The following is a 19,053-nucleotide window of genomic DNA, read 5'->3' as shown; positions in this document are numbered from 1 at the left end:
ATAATTTAAGAATTTTAAGTGAATTCAAAGTAAATTTAAAATTTAAGATCCAAATATCCAAACTAGAAAAATTCTCTAAGTCAGCTTTGCTTTCAGTTCAGCTACGTTGGCTTAAATTTGAAATTCACTTTAACCCCTTAATGACGGATGGCGGACCGGGTCCGTCATGCTGGGAAATCACTTAATGACGGATGACCCATCTCTTTAGGAAATATTATGACCTCCAAGACTAACCTCTACCTCACATACCTGTCTCTTGCACTCTCCTAAAGGGCAGCACTCTACTCTTTCCTCCAGCTCTGCTTCACTCCCACCCTATTTGATTGATATTTCCTGTCCTATTGTGTTTTACACCCCACCTCCTATAGAATCTAAGTTTGTTTGAGCAGGGTCCTCTCCAACCTATCGTTCCTGGAAGTTTTTGTAATTGTCCTTTTTATAGTTAAATACCGCCTCTCGTAATATTGTAAAGCGCTACGGAATCTGTTGGCGCTATATAAATGGCAATAATAATAATACAGACCGGGTCCGCCATGCGTTAAAATTAACCCCAGATCGCAGCGGTCTAACAGCAAATCGCGATGTCCCAGCCCATGTGATCGCTGTGACAACTAGTCACAGCGGTTACAATGCTGCTGGGATATCAGATCTGCCTTCCTCCAACTCTTGTGGGTTTTTGACGTAGAAAGAGATGGATCGTTGTTATTTTGTGTCCCTGAAGTTAATAAATTGTGTCAGATAAGGTTCCAAATCCCCTTTACCCTTCTTTTTTTTAATTAACCCTTTCCCTGCTGATTGATCACTGCCAGCAGTGATCAATATACAGATCACAGTACTTTACTGTGATCTAGTTTTTTTTTTACCCTCCAGAGTTAAGTTAGATTTTTTTAGTAAATTGTAATATTTTATTTTATTAATTTGTGATTTAGTTAGTTGGGTGGGTGGAATTTAGTGGGAATTGGGGAATTTAGTGATAAGCTAGTTAGGAGTGAAGAGAAAAAAAAAATAAAGTTTTTTTTATTTAGTTAAAGTTTATGACCATAGTAAACAATGTTTAGGAAGTATAGCGCAGAGGAGGCTTATGCCCTGTTCGCGGCCGACTCAGAGGCGACCGACATGTGCCAGATACTGCAGGACCATCAGGAGAAATCACTGATTCCCCTAATGCTGAACATGGCGCAGATGACTGGGTGCCCCCTAATAATTTTTCACCAGACATCCCAGAGTTCACTGCCAATCCTGGCATTCAGGCTGACCTGTCTGGCTATAATGCACTGGATTTTATGCAGCTGTTGGGGGATGAGATTTTTGGAGAGATAATCACCCAGACTAATCTGTACGCTGAGCAGTATCCTGCATGCAACCAAGAGTCTCTTATCGCCAGGAAAGAGAGATGGAACCCAACCAATGTGCCAGAATTGAAACAATTCTGGGCACTGACAATGCTAATGGGGATAATTAAAAAGCCCACAATTAGGATGTATTGGTCTAAAAATCCCCTTTGCAATACCCCAATTTTCTCCCAGACAATGAGTAGGGTCAGATATGAAGACATACTACGATTTGTGCACTTTAGTGACAATACGAAGTGCCCCTCCAAAAGGTCATCCACAGTATGATCTTCTATATAAAATGTGCCCTCTTATTGCCCACTTTACTGAAAAATGTGCCACTATTCATACCCCCAAAAAACACATTTCTATTGATGAATCCCTCATGAAGTTTAAGGGAAGACTAGGGTTTAAACAGTACATCCCATCCAAAAGATCCCGATATGGGATCAAATTTTATAAATTGTGTGAAAGTGGCAGTGCCTATGTGTACACTTTCCATGTATACAAAGGAAGTGGTAGCCACCTTGATCCCCCAGGTTGCCCAGACATAGTAGGGACAAGTGGAAAAATTGTTGAGGACTTAATAATGCCATTATTAAACAAGGGATATCACTTGTATATAGATCATTTTTATAATGGTATCCAACTTCTACAAATGCCTTACTGCTTCGAGACCGTGGCCTGTGGCACTATTCGGAAGAGTTGCACAGGTTTCCCAAAGGCTCTAGCTGGAAGAAAAAAAATAAAAAGGGGGGAAACAGCAGCTCCTGCCAGAATGAACTGCTGGCACTCAAGTATCACGATAAAAAGGAGCTTTTCATCCTAACCACCATACCTAGAGCGCTTGTAAGGAACATACAGCTTGAATCCCAGCCTTCCCTTATACTTCATCAGGGATTCATCAACGCATATATTCCTTCCAGGTGTATAAGACTCTGCAAACCTGGCAGCAAAGTGGGTAATCAAGGGGAGGATTTTATACAGCCTGTCAAACTGGGGATGCTCCCTAGGGGGACACAGGCTGTTGTCGCTTAAGTGCATGAAATGCAGAATCATTTCATACCTCTTCCTCGACATACATTGGGAGTAAATGGGGGTAGAGCAAATGGGCAGTAGGAGCGGATGGAGGGCTTCTTTATGATGCCCATCAGCATAGTCAATGCCCAGATGTCAGGGTACCTGTAGTCTCTACCCCTGAGACGGGTAGAGACTTAGACGTTTTTCCATCCAGACGGCATGATTCTCCCGTTCCTCGCGGTCCCCTCGCGCATGTAAACGCCGGCCGCGAGAGAACTATGCCTTTTTGTAACGTGACGCTCAATAGTCAACGTCATGACGCTATTCTAGCCCGACCTGTCAGTCAAATCCCGGACACGAATCAGGTCTCGGCGGAGGCGTGATTAGTCTCTAGAACCAGGGTATTTAAGGGAGCTCTCTGCATTTGCTCATTGCCCTGTCGTGGTTCTAGCCAGCCTAGTCACACAGTGCTCTTGTATTCTCTTGTCTTTTGGTTCTGACCCGGCTTTGTTATTACTTACCTGTCTTCTCTGTTATCCTTGACCCGGCTTTTCTCTCGCTTACCTGTCTTCTCGTTCCCTCGACCTCGGCTTGTCCCTGACCATTCTATACGTAGTTTTACGTTAAGTCCGGCCATTCTAAGGTCCGGTATACGTATCTGCTACTCTTTGTACTCTGCGTGTTGGATCCCTGTCCCGATCCTGACATTACGACAGGGCCAATGGATCCTGCAGGTACAAACTGTCAGCTTGGTTCTCCTGAAAGGTGTCGTGGCTTTTTGAACCAGATCAGTATCCATTTCGAGCTACAACCCCGTTCCTACCCTACTGATAGGGCAAAGGTGGGATTTATTATCACCTTACTCATTGAGAAGGCTCTGAGATGGGCTAATCCCTTGTGGGAGAATGATAATCCATTAGTCTATAACTATAATGCCTTTGTAGCTGCTTTTAGAAGAACTTTTGACCCCCCTGGCAGAAAGGTCAATGCAGCTAGATTACTGTTGCGCCTTAGACAAGAGAACCGAACACTTGTGGATTACGCACTAGAGTTCAGGTCTTTGGCGGCAGAGGTTAAGTGGAATGAACAGGCTTATATAGACGTATTTTTAAACGCATTATCCGATGTAATACTTGACGAGGTAGCGACGAGAGAGCTTCCCGAGAATTTGGAGGACTTAATTTCCTTTATCTCCCGTATTGACGAACGTCTAAGAGAGAGGCAGAACACTCGAGATAGAACCGGTAGACCTTCCTTTAGACTAGCTCCTTCATTTCAAAGTCCTGATACCAAAACTCCACAGTTTCTAGAACCTATGCAGATAGGCCTTACTCGCCTCTCAGAAGGCGTTCTAGGTTTTTATGTCCCCATACAAATTTACTAAATGTGTTGTGAAATCCCCATAAGATGTTTCTGGGTATACACAGCATTAGATATTCAAGCTTAGAAATCAGATAATCTTTAAAGACAGCAAGGAAATATATATTGGATTGAATTATATTAGATATTTTTTTATTTCTTGAAGTAGAGGGGAGTAATTATTTGTGATAATATTCTATTGAAATCCCAAATTAATTCTTAGTTACTTTAGTGTCCTAGAAGCCCAGTTAATGTCATATTTTTTTTTTTTAAAGGGACACTCCAGGCACCCAGACCACTTCTGCTCATTGGAGTGGTCTGGGTGCCAACTCCCACTACTCCTAACCCTGCAAGTGTAATTATTGCAGTGTTTTATAAACTGCAATAATTACCTTGCAGTGTTAACTCCACCTCTAGTGGCTGTCTACTAGACAGCCACTAGAGGTCACTTCCTGATTTGTAGCAAGGATTTCCCTTGCTAGAGCGTCGTTGGACGTCCTCACGCTGTGTGAGGACCTCCAGCGTTGCTCAAATCCCAATAGGAAAGCATTTAAATAAATTTTCAATGCTTTCCTATGGGGAGCGCTAATGCGCATGCGCGGCATTGCCGCGCATGCGCATTAGGTCTCCTCGGCCGGAGGGCGGGATCAGTCTCGCCCACCAGCCGACGGAATCACAGGGAGGAGCGGCGCGGAGGAGGAGGCAGCGACGAGGGACATCGCTGCTGCCTCAGGTAAGTGACTGAAGGGGTTTTCACCCCTTCAGTAACTGGTGAGTGGTGGGTGGGAGGGAGAGGGACCCTCCAGTGACAGGAAAACGGATTGTTTTCCTGGCACTGGAGTTTCCCTTTAAGTCTGCACAAGTTCGGATTAGATAGATTAGAATAGATGGCATTTGATTTACTGAGATTAATTTTTTTATTTAACATCATGCCAAACTTAGTAATATTTAAGAGTGGCTGGGTTTGTGCCATCTGGATTGGTAAGAGTGAGAATTACATTGTCCGCATACAGCGAGACTTTATATTGTTGATTTTCTTTTTTAATTCCCACAATCTCCTCTGATTTTCTAATCATTGATGTGAGGACTCAATAGAAATTACATATAACATAGGGGCCAGTGGACAACCCTGTCTAGACCCATTTCTTATTCTAAATGTACCAGATTCCAACCCCCACTCAGCCCCCCAGTCTCTCCCCTCGTACCTTCACGGAGGGGGGTGAATATACGCTCATTATTCTATCAAAAACACTTTATATATAGATTGTATAGAGATTTGAAACATTCTCTGAATGCTTTGCTCATGGCTTCAGGGGTTAGAAGAACTTTATTTCCCTGAACTATTTTTCTAATCGGTATTGCCTTAGATCTAAATTTTATTTTATTTGAAAAGGGTTTACCAACCCTATTCTCTCAGTAGTACCATTGGTGATTCAGTTTAAGAATCTCCAACTGGAGATTTTTAATTTGAGCCGTTCTGTCTGTTGTTACATTCTGTTTATTAACCCTTTCTAATTGAGCTAGAGAGATATAAAGATATTTTAATAGTTTCCCCAACTTCTTCTTAGCTTTAATCCCCATTTTAATTAGAATCCATCTTGTATAGCTCTTTAGGGTACACCACAAAGTGCCTATTGATGGTTCACTATTCTCATTCATTACAATAAACTCCTTAATCTGATCATGCAGGTATCTAGAGTTTCCTTCCGATTTCAAAACTTATTTGTTTAATCTCCAAGATACTCTGTTTACTGATTCATGATCCTCCAAAGTTATTGGAGTATTGTCTGACCAAGTGATAAGGTAAATTTTTTATTTTACTTTTTTTTAAATGTAAGTTGTTTGAATCAGTAATAAAAAGATCAATTCTCAAATAAACTTTGTGGACTTTTGAATAAAAGAAAAATCTCTGTCTTGGGGTGTCTTGGGGGATGGACTCTCCATATATTAAATAGATTAAATTTGACTAGGATTTCTTGGAAAGACCTACCCTTTCTAATCCCTTCTCGTATTTACCCAATGGAAGCCTTCTGATTTGTTGTATCCATTTTTACATCTAGCCCTACATTCATAACCCCTGCTATTAGGAGTTTTTCTTTCTGAATTTTAGCTACTTTTCCGAGTAATTTCTTTAAAAAGTGCTGAGTATAAAGGTTTGGGGCGTATGTGTTTACCAGTGTGTATATGTTTTCATTGATTTTACACACTCTGATAAGAAACCTGTCTCTTGTATCTTTTTGTTCTAAAATCAAATCGAATTTCATTCAATCTGAGATTAATATTGCTACACCCCTCTTTTTTACTGCTAAAACTAGAGGTGAAGATTACTGGGTATTTATGAAAACTCCATCTTTAAATATCACCTTCCCTCCAGTGAGTCTCCTGGGCAAAACCTACATCTACTTTCTATTTTATAAGTGTATCATAAATTAATCACCTCTTCTGAGAATAATTTAAACCCTGGGAGCTTATTGATAGCACCTTAATAGTCACCTACTATAGCTACTAGTAAATTCTGATAAAACAGTGGCACCCTCCCATCCCCAACGGTTCCCCATCTTCACACATGCATGCATATCACAACCTCTCATACCTCAATCCTAGTAAATCCTAGGCTAATCCTTAGCAATAAAGAAGTATATTCTAAAGGGTATATCAATTGGGTTAGTCAGTGAGAGATCCCTCAGAGGAAGGCTCAAGGGCCGAAATGTTGGAGCTGTCATTTCTCCTGCTCTTGGTTAGTATTCCATAATATATGGGTGTATTTAGTTTTTCTTAGCACTTTATTGCTACTTTGAAGTGGTTATGGGAATATTGTTCTAACATATTTTGCACTGTTTTGTGCACTTTGTCTCCTGTGAAATCTGTTTAATCTATTACTGTATTGCATGAATAAAAACTATTTTCTATGTGCAAATTTCGGTTTGCCTTGGGTCCATTTTTTATTTACTGTTTATACGTATATCTGGTGAGGGAACAGATTGTTCCCTTAAGAGCACCCAGTGCCTTTTTTTACCACATTACTTATCACCCACCCCAGGTGACCTTTTCCTATAATCATATATGCGAATAGTAGAATAGAATCTTTCAAAAAGAGCTGATCTAATGTCCTGTGGATCTAAGAGTTGAACCATGTATTCCTTTAAGTACTGTTCTAGCTTCTCAGATTTTTTTCTCTCCTGGTATTCATTTAATTTCCAGTTGCTTTACCTGATTCTATAATATAGAATTCTGGGTTTGGATAAGTTTAATTTCTTACCGTGTGTCTTTTAGGACTCCCTCTTGTGTTATTACTTTCTGCTTTAAATCAGATATATGGGATTTAAAGTAATTGTGGATTTTTTTCATACAATTCCTTAAGCGCTTCGTGTAAACTTTCCTGAGACACCATCTTAATTTTGGTAGACTGGGTTTTTTCTATATGTATGGAAGAAGTCCTTTTTTTTTTTTCAGTAGACTAGGATGGAGTTAACTAATCTACTGCTAATCTACTAAGTGAAGTTTCACACTAAATCTCATGGTTCATTATAAGGCAGGCTTTAGGCTTGAGAGTGGTCTATTTACACGGCCCTTACCCGCTGCTGTTACTGCTGCACATGGAGGTGAAGCAAGAAGTAATCCCTGCTTCTCCAACTAACAGGCTCCAAGGAAGGACTTCAGTGAATCCACCCCTCCTCCAGCCCACTTTCTGTAAGTAAGAGTGTGTGTGTGGCTGTCTGGCTGTCTGGCTGCCTGTAAGTGTGTGTGTGTAACTGTCTGGCTGCCTGTAACTGTGTGACTTCCTGCCTGCCTGTAACTGTGTGTGTGTGTGTGTGTGTGTGTGACTGTCTCCCTGCCTGTAAGTGTGTGTGTGTGTGTGTGTGTGTGTGCCAAATGCTCTAGGTATGCCCCTGCCTCTAACAATCCTTATTAAGCAGCACAAATAAACTTAAGATTTTCAGTACAAATCAGTACAAATAAACTTAAGATTTTTGCATTACTTATCTTTTTTCTTTCCGTCTCCTGCCTCAACTTCAGGCTTTCCTGTCTGGGGTCAGATTCTAACGCCACGTCCAGTCCCGCTCTGCAAACAGCAACTCAGGCGTTCACTCTCTGCTTTCACTGCGAGCTGCTCCAAGCTACTTCTTACCCCTTGTCTGGTACCACTCATTTCCCCTCACAGTCACAATCAGCCTACCTTCCTCCACCTTCACCACTTTCAGCGATAACCCCCACACTCAAACCATGCTACTTTCAGGCCGCATCCTTGTGCCCGTGCCCGTGCCCTTGCTCACACGCTTGCAACAGCACTCGACATCCTACGTCATCACGCTCTGGTGGGGGCTCTAATATTAATAGCAAAGTCCCCCCACCTATGGGTGACAGGTGGTAGCCTTACTTTTTATAGTAAAGAGGGAGAGGACCTAATGCCTCCTCAGCACCCATCTATAGACAGTGGGTTGGGGAACTAATTCATTATACAATGGTGAATGGACATGCCGTACTAGTCAAAGTGTGTTAAATGTGTCAACACTTTGTAATAGCTGACATAGCATGGGAAAGCCTATATAAGGACTTTGCTTGCTATCAGAGCTCAGTTTGGCTACTCAGGCCTTCATGTTTAAATTCACTTAGAATTCTAAGTTCAGTAAATAACCCTGCTTCAGGGTTATTCACAGAAATCTGAATGGTTGTACTGAATAGGGCAAAACGACCCAGCTGATACACACCTACTCAGACAATATACAGATATTGTTTATACAGTTTAACCTAGTACGACCTGAATTTGGTCCATATTTCACCAGACTGAACACCACTGGATGGCTGAAATGTGAACCAATCCAGACCCAGATTGTTATTATTATTTTTTTTAAACTATTTTTAAAAAAATCAAAACATTTTGGCAGTATGAGGGTTATTTATGCAGCAGCTGTTTGGTGGTTATCTCCCATACGTGTTTCTTATGTATATGATAAATATCAATAACGGGTAGCATTATATCAATAAAAATTACCTATTCCTTTTAAGGTAGGATGGATCGAACTCCACACTCCTACACTTCCTTTTCTTAGACGTTGTCCAATCGCAAATTCCAGATATAGCAATGGAATTCCTTCAAAAACCAAAAGTATCAGAAAAGGAATCATGAAGGCTCCTGTAAAAAAAGTAATATGTATTTATCTTAAAATGTTTTAACATTTTCAATGCACTATTAATATATCGTGCTACAGCTATGAACATTTATATATACTACTGATAATCCTAATTAAGAAAAAGGAAATCTTGACAACAATATTTCAGTCAACACACTCATTTGATATCATTGAAGGAGCATATCTAGTAGGATTGTGTACAATGTGATTCTATACATATTTTCCATTATGCTTGTATTATTGCTGCCAGTGCCTATGAACAGGGCCGTGTTTCCCATTAGGCAAAGTAGGCATCTGCCTACAGGCACCTGTCCTATAGGAGTGCCTATTTACTGTAGCTTTGGAACTTAAATAGGCTAGTAAGGGTTAGATAAGTATGAGGTGTCTTGGCCAGCAATGTTTGATAGGAAGATCTGCTATCCAGCTATAAAAGTAATTTGGAAAAATCTACTTTCTTGTAAATAAAATTGCAGAAGTAATATAATAAAAGTAAAAATATAGATTAATATGGGCTCACGATTATATTAAATACCTTAGCATTAACATACCGTAACTCTTTTCACAAGTAATCTAATAGAAAGCAATTTCCTACCTTTTTAAAAACAAACACATTTAAATTTGATTAAGTGGAGAAAATTAAATTTCTCCTGGTGGGAAGGATAAATATCCTCAGCCTATGTTTTGCCTAAGTGGACATCTTTAGAATGATCCCAATTAGATGCCCTGACAACTGGCTAAATATAATACACCATACCTTTCTAAAATTCATCAGGAAAGAGAAAAACATCTTGTATACATTGGAGAACGTTGGCTCTTAATATAAAACATGGAGGTCTGGGAATGCCTGATATTTTTTTAAATATTATTTAGCAAGTAGACTAAAACATGCTTTAATATCACAGAAAGATTTATCCAAAAAATGAAAATTGGTACCATATTGAACAAGACCTCTCCAATACTAAAGTTATATCCTTATTGTTTGTGAAACAAGATCCCAGAGGATAAAAATAATCAGATATAAATGAAAAGTCTAGACAACACAATAGAAGAATTTAATAAGTAAGAAGTTGCATATAGAAAATAAAATCCTGGGCTCACACCCATTAAAATCTTAATTTGGAAAACTGGAAAAATAAAGGTATTACAAAAAAAAAAAAAAAATAGTAGACCAAAACAAAATAAATTATTTTCCCAGACTTGTTTCAGAGTACAACATCCAGAATAAATACATTTTTAACTACTTAAGATTAGGAGGCTTTCTCTTGAAACATCTGTACAAAGGAAGTTCATAAATATTTTAAGATTTCAAAATTTTACTGTAACAAGATAACTATAAAGGTTTCATGTCTAAGTGTGCCCAAATTGTATATGAAATTGCATCTAGAACTGAAACTACAGCCATAAAAAGTGGGAACAAGATCTTAAGATCAAGATTGAAGAAGATGAATGGGAAAGATCCCTTGAAACCACATACAAATACATACATTGTATTAATTTAATAGAATCGCAATATAAGGTACTGGGTACCGGCAAGAATGGAGAAAATGAAAGATAGTAGCGGAGATTCAGTTATTTACTGTTGGAGATGTGGAAAATACAAACAAAGTATGATGCATATGTCGTGGAGTTGTCCATTAATAAGGAAGCTGTGGGGAAATATGTTCACATTTATAGAAGATATAAGTAATAAGAAACTAGAAAGAAGCCCAGAACTGGCTGTACTACATTTAAAGATGAATAATACTCAGAAATATATCCTTCCTATAATTTTGCATATGCTAACTGCGGTAAAACTAATGATTGCAAAAAACTGGAAAACAAGTAACATTCCTAAAAAGGAGACATTACTTAAGCGAATAATCTGGCAATGCAAAATGGAAAAGGGCTGCCGAAAATTAGAACAAACAAAGAGAAAGATCACCTGGGAATTTTGGCAAAAAAAAAAAAATAGAATCCCTCTAAAAGCAGATAAATAATCAGATAAGGTTAATAAATAGATTTTTATTTGTGACTCTCTCCCGAAGGATAGTTAGGTGACTTTATGCATCTAAATGTAATGAAAATTAGTAAATTATTGGTGACACCATAAAGATTTAATACTCTATACTTTATAATTCTGAATGCAAAAGTGTAAAACGAGAAAGGAAAGGTATGAGAAAAAATGAATGAAAGGGAAGAAAAAAATATGGGGAAAGCAAAGAAAAAAAGGGAACAAGTATAGAAGTTACTGTTATATAGCAGATAAAAGGCCACTTCCAATTTTTATTTTGTGTGTATGTTTTTATATATGAGAAAAAATCAATAAAAAAGAAATAGAAGATCTACTGGAACAGATAAACATAGTGTAAAACACAGTGTTTGCCCAGCTGTCTGTGTGTAAAGCGAACCACCATTAGCAGCCTCTTACACAGGGTATGCCTTGCAGTAGGAGCAGGAACACCATTGAGTGATGCATAGAAACATAGAATGTGACGGCAGATAAGAACCATTTGGCCCATCTAGTCTGCCCAATTGTCTAAATACTTCAATTAGTCTCTGGCCTTATGGTATAGTTAGGATAGCCTTATGCCTATCCCAGGCATGCTTAAATTCCTTTACTGTGTTAACCTCTATCACTTCAGCTGGAAGGCTATTCCATGCATCCACTACCCTCTCAGTGGATCTCAGTGAAGCTCCTGCAGTTCTAGTAATTATATGAAAGTAAACACTTTGCAAATAACCCTTCCACTCATCATGCCTGTACACTAAACAACCCCTTTATGTAATCCTGAATTTAACCCCTCCAAAAACTTTAGTCCCAAATGTAAGCACTCAAAGCCTAAACCTGTTAAATTATTTAACGTAGTCCAAGGTTTAACAAGTTAAAAAGTAAACAATATATTACTAGAAGAAATATGAACATAAATACAGTTATACAAATGACGTAGCTAAATTCATTAGAAATACTTTTTAAAAACATAGTCAATGCACTAACATGTTACAAAGAACTATTAAAGTAAAAAAAAAAGACAATAAAAATGTTTAATCTGCAACACATCTTCAGGATTTCCAGATTCTGTAGTGATCTCTCACCAAATCAGAACGTGTTCCATCCGCTACGTGTTGTAGCTCACTTGTAGCTGTAAAGCCCACTATTACCTCCATTAAAAATGAATGAAGATAGCACCCATAATAGAATCCATTTGCAAACATACTTATTTTCACAGTGTTTACAAATTGAGAATTTTATAAAAGTAGATCTTTTATATTTTTAGTAAATTACAGTAACAGTATAGTTAAAAAAAAATCACATGGATTCTGTGTGCTAGAGCAGCCCAGTAAATGACTCATCCATATCCTATTAGAGGGACACTGAAGGCACCTAGATCACTTCAGCTCATTGACGTGGTCTGGGTGCTGTGTCCCTTTTGCACCTAGTGTTGCAATGTTTACATTTTGATCCGTTATCTGATGCTGGAAGTCTTCACGCTCTGCATGAGGATATCCAGCGTCAGATTTTTCCCATAGGAAAGCATTGAATTCTGTTATGGGTGCTATCTTCATTCATTTTTAATGGAGGTAAGAGTGGTCTTTACAGCTACAAGTGAGCTACAACTCACACAAATATCTATGAGTACATCCCCTCAGCACTCTCATAAAAAGATAGGAGAGATAACGGACCAAACGTCCATTACAATTCCAGAAGCATTCCCAGTGGCTGTCTGGTAGATAACCACTGAGGGCAAACTTAGTGCTGCGATGTAAACATTGCCGTGCATGCTCATTCGGCTCCGCTAAGGGGGCAGAGCTTTGACCCAGCGCCGAGGAACGTCAGCTCTGGGATAAGATAAGAAAATAAAGGGTTTTTAACCCTTTATTTACCGGGTAGGAGGGGCGGGGGGGAGGCAGAGGAATTGAAAGTGCCAGGACTACAACTTTGTATTCCTGGCACTACAATATGCCTTTAATTGCAATGTGAAATAAACAGGCAAAAGAAATGTCAAATGTGTGTGGGGTTTACACGGCCCATATCAACCCCCCTGGCAGCAACTTCTGGGCATTTTGCCCGGTGCTTGCAGCGCTGATATCAGGCGTTCTGACTCAGCTTCCGGTTTATAGCAAATTTGATTTTGGGTCCTGGATACAATAAAGAAGCTGATTCAGTGCAGGTTTTTGAATAGATGGACTGCAGCCTCTATTTAGGCACAATGAGACTAAGGAACGCGTGGAGGAGATAGGGGACACAAGAGAGAAGCAAGAGAAGTTAGCCCATCTTTGGAAATAGCGGTTTCCTGATTTGGGCTGTGGGGTGTGATTTTACACAGTGATATGTGGGATGAGAGGAAATGGCCTTTGCCCTATGCATTAAGATCAAGGATTGATGTTGTACATTCCTTATCAGTTCTGATTGCATTGGTGTACTATGGTTTCACCTTGTTCTTTTGAAATGCGATAAACAGTACATTTCAATAGACTGTGGTGTATTCCCATCCACAGATATCAAGGTTGAGCTGGAAATGAGATCTCCAATGATAAGCCTGGCTCGCAATCTACATTGCAGTTCATCTCAAATGTTGATTTAGTTGAGGCCAGGGCTGTGTGTGGGTCAGTAAAGTTCTTTCACACCAAACTAATTCAAACTCATCCAACCATATCTTTATGAACCTTGCTTTGTGCACGGGGAAACAGTCATGCTGAAATAGAAAAGGACATTCCTCAAACTATTCCCAAAAATTTGGATGCATAGCATTGTCCAAAATTTCTTTACATGCTGAAGCATTAAGATTTGTGTGACAGTCAGAATAGTTATTACCGTCTGATGCTCCCTTATTCCATTAAATAATATCACCAGTAATCCAAAGGTTCCAATATCGCTGGTGTCACATAATAACCCACACATGAGCCAAAGCTTAATGCTGGGACAAGACTGGTTTAATGGCAAAACAGGCATTCAATTTATACAACACATAACTCCTCCTCTGAGCCAGCGATATAATTGAGTTTTGGAAACATACTAAACTCAATTATCTGCTGGCCAGAAAAAGTTAACATTTTCACAATTTTTAGAAATACCCCAAAAATACATAAAAACCCCACAAAAGTTATATCCCTGGGTAGCTGATCTTTGTGGGAGAAACATTAAAATTTCAGCCAAATCCGTTCGGCAGTTTTCGAACGGAACTGTGTGAAAAGTTGACCGGTCTGCCACGAGGGTGAATCCGAGAAACAGTCCCAGAGGATTTGTAGCAAGAGCCAGTCTCCGTTCGTGTGGATTCATACAAAAACCGCAATAGGTGAACTAGAGATGGATTGTGTAGAATGCACCTGTCGTTCGTCTGTTTCAAACTCCCGAACGCCGATAGTCTACAGTGCTAGGAAATAGAACGTAGGGGACTTCCATGTAGACCGGGGTTTGTGCGAGTGCGTTGCCGAAAACAGTTCCAGGCACTCGACAACCAAGCCCCACTGGCCGCGTTCGGGAGACAAGATGGCCGCTGTCCATTGTTCTCACCACGTGCGTTTGTATGCACGAAATAGCGGACACCAATCAGTCTGCGGTTTCCGTATTGCTACACAGTGTTCCACGTGCTTATCAGTCCCTGGGTGGTCTCGGTTCCGTAAAACAAATGATTTAACAAATGGACATAAAATAAAACAAATAACTAAGGAAAATAGATAGCAGGGAGTGGAAATAGCCAAACGGTGCTGGGAATTCCTTCACAATTTGGCTTTACTGGAAGTAAGTCCAACCCTTGAAAAACTGCCCCATGCCATTAGCCCTTATTATGGACATGAAAAATTACTAACATTTTAACTCAATATTTGTGCTTTTATGCCCATAACCCCATAAATAATTAGTTCACCATTTAACAGATACTCCCCGCATAAAGGCCAGCTTTAAGTACTGAAAAAGTTAATTAACAAATCAGTTTAACCAGTTCAGAGTCAGGAGGCAGGTTGATGGGTAGGGAATAGTCTGGAAGGAGGGACATGTTACTATAGTTATTGTGAAGCTGTTTTGTGGCTGTCTGAGAATAGTTTTTTTGAGCTCTTTGGGGATAGCAGCGATGTAGCAGTACAGGGGCAGAGGTAGCCTTACCAATTTTCTAAGGCTGCAAGTATGTGCTCTAGGCCCATATTTTTTATCATGGGGTAAAGGACATTGGGTTTGATCTATCCATTTCATTTAGGATCGTAGGACGTTAAGTGTAAACCTGTATCATTTTGTTATAGCTTTTATGCTTGTGTTTAAATTAAATTTCTTGGATAGCCTTTGATGTGTTTTAACTGCAATCATGGGGAATATACAATTAGTACTGCAAGGGATACTTGTCTAGTTAGTGTTACATTCGTTTAGCTAGAATATGTTTATTAATATAAGTTATATTTTCTTTTCAAATAGTGTTTATTGAATTTTTTTGCAAAGTTTACAACTATTTATAATAAGAGTATAATGAGGGTAGGGGAAGGAAGGGAAAAACTTGGAAGTGGGGGGCGGAGCTTAACACCGCACCGGAGCAGACGCCATTACCCGGAGCTCCGAGAAAAACCACAGCAATCCGCCGACATCGGGCCACAAATCGACACCCGTGATCTCAAACGACACCGCAGCACACGGGCAGACTCACCGGCTAGGCTGATGCCATTTTTTGTGACACCCGGAGTAAAAACTCGAAAACGCGGCGTTAAGGCCTACCGCGCGGGCGGATAGCACGGAAACAGAGTGGAGTGGGACTGGCCGTGGCACTTACCTTCCACAGCGGACCAACAGACCAGCCAGCAAACCGCAGGTGAGATGGGACGGAAAACCCCCAAACCGACCCCAGTCACCACTAAATCGCGGCAGGACATTGGCCAAATGCTGCAAACGCCCAGGGTGAGACAAGCGCCCACTCCCCACGAGGCCTCTCCAGCACCCTCGGATGAGGAATCTATCCATGACAGTCCCCCACCAGGCCCCTATAGACCAGAACCATCACTGGTACCAGAGGACAGCACCCCAGCCACGAAAGGGGACATTCAGAATATGCTGTCAGGCCTCCAACGCAACCTTAAACAAATGTGGGAAGCAGACTTAGCGGCGCTCACCACACAAGTACAAGCAGTGACAGCACGTACTCAAACGACAGAAGGGGATATAACAGACCTAAAACACAGTATACACACAATGGACAACAAGATCCGACAACTGCACACTGCCCAAGAAAATCTCTCCAACCAAGTCCATCTACTGGACGACAGGAGCCGACGTAAAAATATAAAAATCAGAGGGGTACTGGAGACCGTACCGCTGGAGGAACTGCCCCACTACATAAGACGCCTGGTGACAGAGGTATTGCCGACAAGACAGGCTAAATCTTTTATATTTGATGGGGTATACAGAATCTCCAAATCACCGCAGGCCCCAAGCGCAGCCCCAAGAGACATTATACTCAGATGTCAAACAATGTCAGACAAGCTCGGGCTGCTGGCGGCACTTCGGGGGAAGACCCCACTGGAATTTGAGTCCTGCCGACTCTCATTTTTTCAGGACTTAAGCAGGTCCACACTGCTGTGGCGCAGGGACATGCAATCGATAACCAAACCGCTTCACACAGCTGGAATACCCTACAAATGGGCAACCCCCAGAACCTTATGGGTGAATGTCAATGGTGAACAAGTAAAAGCTATGACCCCCCAAGACGGCAGCGCTATACTGGACATACTGGGACTCTCAAGTCAAAACGATGCAACAGCTCCATATCCTCGCCCTCAACTGAAGTCGGCGGACAAAGAGACAGTCTTTCGATCCAGAGCGACGGGGACGCCACAGACATGAACTGTGTCACCTGTTCAGCATCACCTGTGCGACCCGCTGGTCTAATTCAGACCATACATAACTGTTTTTTCTCTTACTTTTGTTTCACTAGTTAATGTTCCATTTCACTATGTTTTAGAAAATACCGTAGGCGGAGACAACACCCTTACAGGGTTGACCTTAACTGCTCCGGTGATAAACCCCCTCCCCCCCCCCACCCCTGGGAAATGGGGACAAACACACAGAGAGCCGCCAATACATAACCCATTCCATGCCGCGACTAATGCTATAGCAACTTAGCGGCGGGTACCTCTAGGCTCCACGCTATACAGGATTGAAATAGATGTACCCTTTTTTTTTAAATAAACAAAAACAAAAAGAAAACCGACAAACAGTGTTAACACATAGCCCTAGTAATTCACGAGGACACACACCGACCCTAAAGCCATCACTCGCTATGACATTTCAGCATGTACAGTTATGCTCTCTGTTATGTTCATAAGTTATATCTTTCGTTTTATGATGTGCCACACACACAGAGTAGCCCTTTATTTTAACCAGCCCTCACCCTAACCAGCATACTCACGCTCCCTATTGTAATGTAAAGCAGACGACGCTGAGCCACTTCATTACGACTTGGTCTCTCCTGCACACACAACTAGCTATAGCAACGGTACACAGAACAGTGCCAAGTATCAAGTTAACTTATGTGATATGCTGCATCTTGAATCTCTTTAAACCAAAATGTGCCATTTTTACCCATGCCACACCATCGCTATATCTTGATGTAATTGAAAGAGTATGTGTTAGTTGTTGTGGCAACACAGACTCTGATGTATTTTCGTGCACGACAAAATAAAAATTTACAACAAAAAAAACAAAAAAACTTGGAAGTGGGAAAGAAGGATATCAATCCATTATAACAATAAGTACAATAACGTGCAAGGTATACAAATTGAATAACACTCCATAGCAAGTCATTACAAATTATGCGTTTTTTTTACATCGGTTTCCCATTGATCCCAGTGATATTTGAATTGTGCAAATATGTGTGAGTTGCTTCTGTGAGATAATTCATATGATTTATTTTCTAGTGTCAGCTGTAGTACTTCTGTAATTGAGGGTGTGTGTTTAGTTTTCCAATATCTAGGCAAGCATGTAGTAGCAGCTATCAGAATGTGGCCTACTAATATTCTATTAATTCTGTTGACGGATTCAGGGAATTTTTTTGAATAAAGCTAATTCGGATGTGAAGCTTTCTATGTTACCGTCCACCTTGATGATCAAGTCGTGTATCATTTTCCAATATTTAGTGAGTCTTGGGCAATACCACCATATGTGGGCCATATTGCCCAAACCTCCGCAGTCTCTCCAACATCTATCACTGTACATATTATTCATATTGTGCAACCTGGACGGAGCTAGATACCATTGATACAGTATTTTAAAATGATTTTCATGATGGTTAGAAAAAAAAAATAATCCCTCCAACGCTGAAATAAAACTAAACCACTTCTCCAACACATATTGGGTACCCAGCTCCATCTGCCAAGACAACATGTGCTTCAATTTAACTGTTGGTTTGTCATTGTGTAGTAGATAACATATAGAAATAGTTTGTTTAATAGCGATATTTCTAAAGATTTATACTTTTTATCAGTGTCTGGTATGATGTAAAATTCTTTCAGCTTCTCAATCACCAACACACATTCGTCCTTACATTCATTCAGCAACCTATGTTTAAATTGTAACCTTTCATACGACAAAATAGAGTTTCCATGGAAAAAGTTATCTATATTGTGCAGATGGTGTCCCTTTAGTAATTCTAAATCCATAGATGGCATGTAATATCTTAGAGATGCAACTGGCATGGTTCTATACAATTTCACTGAATGTCAATTATTCTTAAATACTATATCCCAGGCTTTAAGTGTGGTTTTAGTTGTCAGGAAAATTTTAGTGGCTCCAGGCCTTCGTGCAGGGTTTAACCAAGGTAGTTCCCTGAGCTGGAATGGGAGAATTTTGGATTCCTCTATCTCCATCCATCTCGGCCTATTTATTTGGCTGTTAAATCTTACAGCCACTGCAGCATTAGTGGCGAAATAATACTTTCAAATATTTGGAGCTCCAATACCCCCATGAAGTTTATGGTGCTGCAGGGATGTAAGCTTGTTATTCCAAATAAATTTTAACATTATAGAGTGTACTTTGTTGAAGAAGGATAGTGGAATGGTTAAAGGGATAGTTCTAAAATAATACAAAATCTTTGGAAGAATTTACATTTTTATGGAGGCGATTCTCCCTAACCATGATAGCTCCATCCCACCCCATCTCTCCATCCCTTTTTGTAGGTCCGGCCATGCTCTCTTTAAATTGTGGGTATGCATGTTAGGTACATTTTTGCATAGATTAATTCCTAAATACTCTAAGTATT

General features: G+C 40.2%; 1 protein-coding gene across 1 annotated transcript in view; it reads right to left on the bottom strand.

The window, feature by feature from the left end:
• SLC6A19 (solute carrier family 6 member 19) overlaps nucleotides 1–19,053 on the bottom strand; it is a 271,016-nt gene that overhangs the window by 193,828 nt on the left and 58,135 nt on the right. The window contains exon 2 of the mRNA XM_063451834.1: nucleotides 8,704–8,844. Within this exon, the coding sequence (XP_063307904.1) occupies nucleotides 8,704–8,844 (141 nt within the window). The remainder of the gene's footprint in view (nucleotides 1–8,703; nucleotides 8,845–19,053) is intronic.

This window comes from Pelobates fuscus, chromosome 4, assembly GCF_036172605.1.
Source record: "Pelobates fuscus isolate aPelFus1 chromosome 4, aPelFus1.pri, whole genome shotgun sequence".
In the NCBI taxonomy this organism is placed as follows: Eukaryota; Metazoa; Chordata; class Amphibia; order Anura; family Pelobatidae; genus Pelobates; species Pelobates fuscus.
The sequence above is the reverse complement of the archived record's forward strand: the minus strand, read 5'-3'. Positions and strand labels throughout refer to the sequence as shown.